A 7,557-nucleotide genomic window follows, 5' to 3' on the forward strand; every position below is an offset into this window, starting at 1 on the left:
AAAAGAAAGTGAAAGAGAAAGAAAGGGAGGAAGAAAGAGACTGCATGAAGTTATGGCAATGTTAATTTGCCTGATTGTGGTAATTATTTCACAGTGTAAATGTACATCAAAACACCACCTTGTATACCTTAAATATATATCATTTTTATTTCCCAATTCTATGTGAAAAAAAATCTGGGGGGAAATTAAAAATAAAAATATTTCACATTTACAAAATAAGTAAATAGGCAAAGGGAGGAAAATTTAAAAGATCTTGTAAAGATGAAAGGAATATAATTCAAAGGCTTAACTATCAAAAGTGGAAGAAATACTTCCAACTTCAGTGTCTTGAATACGTGTATGAAAGGATGTCCCAATTCATGCAAAGCAGTTCTTAGCACCACCTGAGGAAGATTTTGTGTGTGAATGAAAGGGGAATGAGGGGTGCAAATATTGTTCAAATCATGTATATATAGTTTCCACACTAAAGGATGTTATAATGCAGTAATTAATCATTCAATTGAAAGTAAGTTACTGCATGACAGCCTGATCGTTTATCCAGAAATCTACATTGCTGATCAGGGAATTCATTATTTGAATTGATTATAATTCAATAATTTTACACATGGCATCCAACAGGGGGTGCTACAGTCGGTCACTTTACCATGTTGTAGACTACAATGAACTGACTCTAGGTAATTAGTTGGCTTCTCTAAGCCAAGCTAAGGCGAATATTAACCAATACTAGAAATAGAAGGACAAGAACTTAACAAAGGGTGTGCAGTCCCCTTGAACCTCCTTCTATTCTCATGTTCTTTAATATTCCTTAAAAGTTGACCTTCTCTAATGAGAATGGATAGATGGTGAGAAAAGTATATTAAAGAGGTTATTGACTAAGTAAAGGTAAATTTTTATTTGATAAGGAAAATCAAAGTTGTATTTTGTGATTGGTGTCACATATTTATTAAGGATAGACTAAGTTTTCTCACAGGTATTGAGAATAATAATCACAAATCCATACTCGAATAGGGATGTTTTGAGGATTCAATCATCTAATTCATGTAAAACCAGCAGAACAGTGTCTGGTATATGCTAAACATGCAGTAAATAGCAGATAATAAGAGTTCTATAATATAGTTGGGAAAAGACACATAGACTGTTTTGCTTGCAAAGTAATTTGTGTGTGTGTGTGAGAGAGAGAGAGACAGGAAAAATACATTTGTGAGAAAGAATTAGGTAGTGATAATTATACAAATTTAAAAGCTGGAGAGATTCAGGTTGGCAGGAATTATCTGTAAAATATTTACAAAGGAGCTAATTTGCTGAAGTCTGAAGGGTAGATAAAATTTTTAAATTATTCCAAATGAGAGGGCGGGTGGATAAGCAGGGAGATAGTGTGGGGAAAAGATGGATATGGTGTAATTGGAAATATTAACAGGCAACCCAAAAAAGTAGGAGAGAATCTTTACTTGGAAGTAGAGAAGGACCAGACAAGTGTCGGAACAATTCTCTATCGACAAAGTGAAGTCATCCACTTTTTTGAGAAAGAGAATCATATGATGAAATTAATTTCATGAGTATTATTTCAAATGCATTATTTAGGCAAAATAGAAGACCACAGGGATAAAAGTGAAAGGTGGCAGTAAGAAATTAACCGAAGGAGAACAAAAAAGCCTGACTTAAATTATTGCCATGATAGCAGAAAGAAAAAACGGAAAGAAATATATAAATTTAGAAGATAAAGGGAGAAAAGCATTATAACAGGTTTTCCCACTTTCCAATCTATGCTGCAAATTAACCTCAGTGCTCTCTTCTTGAAACACATTACTGGATCACCACACCTTTAGAACAATATCTTAACTACTTCCCTCAGTAATTTCAACATGTGAATATGAGTTTGCTTCTTAGAATCCTTCACTGGGAAGCTCTATGTTGTCATTTTCTCTACCTTTACATCTTCTTCCGTAGCCTAAAGTGTTTTCCTCTTCTCCAAAGCCCCTTCCATTTTTCAAAATTAATATCAAATGTTAATTTTTTGGTAAGGTGAAAGAACTATGTTTGCTCTTCTCTGTACATTACTTACAGAACTTAGTAAACACTGACATGGGTTATGCACTTGTCTTACCATGCTTACTAGATAGTATATGTCTGAGCGCAGAAGCCAATTTAATGTTGGTTCCATTGCCAGCATCTATCATATGTTTTGAACATACTAGATGCTCAATAAATATTTGCTGAATGGATGAGTTAAAATTACCTTGTTTATTGGCACAACTTTATTGTTGAAATGTTCTGGGGATTTTTTGTCTCCAAGACAGAGAAACTCAGAATTCTCCTTCTAGAGTAGGAGAGACAATGATCCACGATTTATTTAAAAAAAAAAAAAAAAAAAAGCAACACAATGGGAGAATCTGGGAATTCACACAGGATTCCCAGTTCCTCCAATTATCCCTGGGCTCTTAAAAAAGAAGAGAAGCCTGAAGCATGTAGTTTATAGGATCCTGCTAATGAGGTACCTGGTATTATGCTGAAATAAGCCCTTCTCTTTTAGTGACACAGCCACTATGAAGTAATATTAGTTCAACCTGTATTACATAAAGGACAACTTATGTTCAGGGCACTTTACTTTCTGAAGATCTGTTGATATTTTTACAATTCTACCCCCCGCCCCCGGCCCACACATACACACACGAGAAACTCATGGTGGTGCTCTAAAGAAATTAAACCCAAGGTCGTACTCTCCGGAATGGGTTAAGAATGCCAAAGCAATAAAATAGATTACTCTTGTATAATGTTTTACAGTTTATTTTAACTTTTAATGAAATCTCAATATATTTCTAAAATGTCACTGAAAAGTAGATACTATTAATATTTCCATTGGTTCATAAAATACTGATAATGACTGGGGACAGAGCAATTATGCAAATTACCCAGATTCACAGGGTTGTTGGTTATTAAATGATAATATCAATGCATCTCTATGTAATGCCATATTGGATAGAGAGAAAAACTGTTTGGGGAGTCAAGGAGCCTTTGTTCAAATGTTTTTCTTAGTATCTATTACTGTAACTTTCTAAAGCTCAAGTTTTCTCATACGAGTACTTGAAATAGTAGGATCTACTGTATAGAATTTTGAGGACAAAGTGAATGGCACATGTGGGCACCCACAGCAAAAGGTTTTTCAGAGTAGGCATTCCGTGAATGCCAGGTCCCTCTTATTCCACAGCCCTTCTCTTCATGGAAAATCATCCAAGTATACATAGAACATGTAGCATACACACCTATCCACACATACACACAGGCGTATTGATGTACTAATGATACAGGTATTGGGCTCTTTATATTGGAGAAGAGCAGACATAAGGAGTATCAACATACAATTTCATAAGCATTCAGCCAAATATGGCTGTACCTATTACGAACGCCATTCAGCTGATGCATCCAGGATTTCACAAGAAGACTCCAGCAGCTGTATACACAGAGTATCAAGTGGTGTCCAAACTATACAAAGTATTCGGTTATACAAAGAGTGTTAGATAGTAAGAGCCTGGGGATGGAGGTACATCAGGTACAAATCATCTGACCTAAAATACTGAGATAAATTCAACATGTTAGTACAGGACCTCAGGGATGATACCATTTTATTTTTGTATTTCTCCCCCTGGTAGTAAAATAGTCCAGTGTTGCCTCATTGAGAAACCAGACTTCTGTTTCAGAGATTTTACCCCTCCAGGACAGAGGGAGACTTGATAAGCACAAGCATGTCCCTCAGACACCAAAATAGAAGAAAGTGTTATGATTTAAATTGACTATTTAGCCAAAAGGAATTGGAATTTAGAGCCAGCAGATAATTTTAAATCCCATTAAAATAGCTACTGGAGGCACTGGGTATGTCAGTGTGAGAAAAATACAGAGGGATAGTTGAAACTAACTACAATCATACATTTTTTAAAACAACTTTTGCCAGAAATACGTGTTCTCAAATGGCCTTTAAAGTACTCAAACCTAGGAAAATAATACTTTATCCTGATGCTATTCCCTATTTAAAGCAGTTTAGAAGCTCCTTTTTGGAAATTGACATCAAGACCAATGTAGAAAGCAAAATAAACTCATGTCAAATTCAATGTATTTTTTTTTAACCGAGAACAATATTTTTTCAGTTGGAATATGAGAAATGATGCAATACATAAGCTTGAAATAATCATGAAAAATATCAAGTTGCCTGACTTTCTTTAAGGGGTCTATTTATTTGCTTTTGTTCACAATAGGATACACAATTTTAACTAAACCCAACTTCATTATCTATATTCAAGAATACTTAAAACATAAGCCAAGGTTTCAGCTTGACTTGGTTTATTTATTTATTGAAATGAGTAAAATGAGCACACATTTTTGAATAAAGATATTTTGGTAGAAAGTCAAGTTCGAACACAAATCTGAAATAACGCAAATTATAACTTTGAAAAATAAATTCTAATCAAGCAAAATATACTGAAATTGTCCATATTTCTGTCATATAGTTTGCAAGGATTTTCATTTTCTCGTACACTTGCTTCCAAGTTACTTACTTTTGGCAATTTCCAAGAAGAATAGAATTTTTCTTCAAAAAGATTTTACTTGTCACTGTTTCAAAGAAGTTGCTACAGCTTTCAAAGAGAATTCTAAGAGAGGAGTGTTAAGAATGTTTGTGCAATGGCGGTTATCATTGAAATAAGTACATAGACTTTAAAATGTGTCTGTTTTGTTGGATAATTTAAAAAGGATAGATCCTATTAAAATGCAGTCGCATTGGTTTATAGATAGACTTAGTCAATGGATGGCATTGCAAGGAGCATCCAGTTTTATGGAAGGTGGAAGCATCACTTCCTTGGCTATAATAAAGAGTTCTGATGCATCCTCATACAACAAGAGGAAGAGTCTGTATGCAGAAGCAACACCTTCTAGGGATATATAAAGGGTCAAGTCAAGAAAGGGCAGAACAAACTTGAGACACTCGCTTCTTTCCCTCAACCACAACCTGCACTCACAACCTCACTATGTCTTGCCCCAACTACTGCTCTGGAAACTGCAACTCAGGATCTCTCAGAACCTCCTGCCATATTCCTCTCACCTCCATCGCCCTCTGCCCTACCAACGTCAGCTGTGGAGATGTCCTCTGCTTACCCACTAGCTGTCAAGACCCTACCTGGCCCACAGACAACTGCCAAGAGACCTGCGGTGAACCAACTAGCTGCCAGCCGGCCCACTGTGAGACCGGCAACCTTGAAACCTCTTGCGGTTCTTCCACTGCCTACTACGTGCCCAGGCCCTGCCAAGGAAGCAGTTTTCTTCCTGCTTCTTCTTTCATCTCCAACTCCTGCCTTCCACTATCCTGTAGACCACAGAGCTACGTGTCCAGCGGCTATCGTCCACTGAGGCTGCAGCTCAATAGTTACCAGCCCATAGGAGGCTGTGTGCCCAGTGGCTGTCGCCCCCAATCCTGCTTCTCCAACAGTTGCCAGCCCCAAAACCTCCACACTTCTGGATGCCGACCCTCAAGTTGCTTGGCCTATGGTCCTCAAACTGTTCACGTTGTGTCCAGCAGCCTCAGACCTCTGAGGCCTCTGTTCAGTGGTTGCCAACCTCTGACCCATGTGATCAACACGTGTCGTCCATCTTGCTCTGGACTGTGAAACAGGTAGCTTCTTTGTTCCGGTGAATAATCACTCCGAGGATCCAAAACAAAAATTCAAACTCCATGGACTTTTGCTTCTTTGCTAGTAGCAACTGATGTTTCTTAGTTTTACTGTGCCTGATCTAATGCAAGATGCTTCTGTCACATGTTTTATCTTGCTTTCGTCTTTCCTTGACATCAAAAAAAATTAGTTTACAATGCTATTCAATGTTGCTCTGTTGTGGGAAGAATGTATTTGATTTACACTATAATAAATGCGATTAAATACAAATTAGGAATGTGGTTCAGTGGTTTGTGTTTCATGACTTAGTTTTAACACAGAAATGACCAACAAGTCAATTTCTTGCAAGATGACTGAATTGGACAAGTGATACTCAACCATATATTCTTGCCTGACAGTAGAGGGATTGTTTGATGGTTTATTCCTTAAGCTGCTTTTTAGACTTCTGACCCTATGTACTTGAGAGACCCTAAAAGTCCTTGGGGAAAGTTGTTTTGAAAAGGAAAAATTAGGAATGATGCCTCTTATCTCTCTATCCCACTGAACGCACTTCCACCAGGATGTTCTTTCTAGTTGCAAACCTAACCATGTTTCTGCTTACGCCTTTGTTGACTTCCTATAATCTATTCCCATAAGATAAATATTCAAACCCCTTAACATGACACCTAGTTTCCCCCATCTCTTTCTCTCCTGCACCTCTCTGTTTTCATCATCTTTTGCTCAGTATTGCAAATAAGAAAACTAAGCTCCTGCAATCCTGCCTTACACATAGGTCCCCAAACACATGCTTTTTACAATCATCCAGCCTTTTGCATATGTCATCCTTGAGAGCAGTATGTTCTCAGCTGTGTTTTGAAAACGCGTACTCGCTTCTAAAAAACCCAGTCTGAGTTCATTAATTAATCTTTTGATTTATTCAGAAACAAATGTACTGCTTGCATACTATATGCCAGGCACAAAAGATACTGAGGTGAACAAAACAGTCCTGAACTATGGCAGAATTTATCAGAAGTTATATGCTATGGGACATGTAACAATTAAAGATACATTTTTTCTCTCACTCAACCTAAAATGTGTGTGGGTATATACTTCACAAATTAAAATAAAGTTGTAAAGGCATGAATATTTACCTTTTTGAGGAACTGGAATAGCTAGAAAAGCTAGAAGCTGTATCGCTGTGTAAAAAAGTGATTGGCAGGTGCTCCTCGCAGCTGTTCCCTTTAGACAAGACACACACTTGTGGTTCTCAGTTTCATCTTGCCCTAGAGACTTCCTGACAATGAAGCAGAATGCCAGTTCCACTTACTATCATGATCATGCCGCTGTTGTTAATTTCATTCTGGCTCATCATTTCCCTTATTTGCTTGCTCTCCTGGATATTTTGAATTTGTGAGTTCTGTATCCCCTTATTTTTTGCAGCCTTTCCCTGGCCCTCTTTGTGCCCCTCGCCCTAATCACACATTGGCACAGCCTGCCTTTTATCTCAGCCATACATCTGTTGTTAATCTTGTTGAACTGTTATTTTGGCATCATTTGAAATGAGATTTTCATTAACATATGACATACATAACAATTTTTGAATGTTCTTGAACTGTAACATGAAATTATAAAGTATCTACCCATTTCTCTCTGTCTTTTTGAAGTAAATATTATGTTTGTGAGATATTTCCATATTGTTACATGTACCAGTAGTCTTTTTATTTTTTTATGTGTCTAATATTCAAGTTTAAAACACCAAAATTTATTTATACATTATTTTGTTGATGAGCATTTAGGTTGTTTCTAGTTTGGATCTATTAGAATTAATGTACAGAATGTTCTTGTATACTTGTACTATATTTTAATACACATCTGGAGATATTTCTATTTGGCAATATGTGTAAGGGTGGAATTAAGTTATGTA

The 7,557-nt window shown here is 36.7% G+C and overlaps 1 protein-coding gene across 1 annotated transcript; it reads left to right on the forward strand.

Moving 5' to 3' along the window:
- The first annotated feature begins 4,740 nt into the window (after nucleotides 1-4,740).
- LOC105500791 (keratin-associated protein 26-1) lies at nucleotides 4,741-5,927 on the forward strand. Its single transcript, XM_011926455.1, has one exon. The coding sequence runs from the start codon at nucleotides 5,016-5,018 to the stop codon at nucleotides 5,649-5,651; it is 636 nt and encodes a 211-aa protein (XP_011781845.1). The 5' UTR covers nucleotides 4,741-5,015; the 3' UTR covers nucleotides 5,652-5,927.
- Nucleotides 5,928-7,557: the final 1,630 nt, after the last annotated feature.

The sequence above is a fragment of the Colobus angolensis genome, unplaced genomic scaffold (genome assembly GCF_000951035.1).
Source record: "Colobus angolensis palliatus isolate OR3802 unplaced genomic scaffold, Cang.pa_1.0 Scaffold69, whole genome shotgun sequence".
NCBI lineage: Eukaryota > Metazoa > Chordata > Mammalia > Primates > Cercopithecidae > Colobus > Colobus angolensis.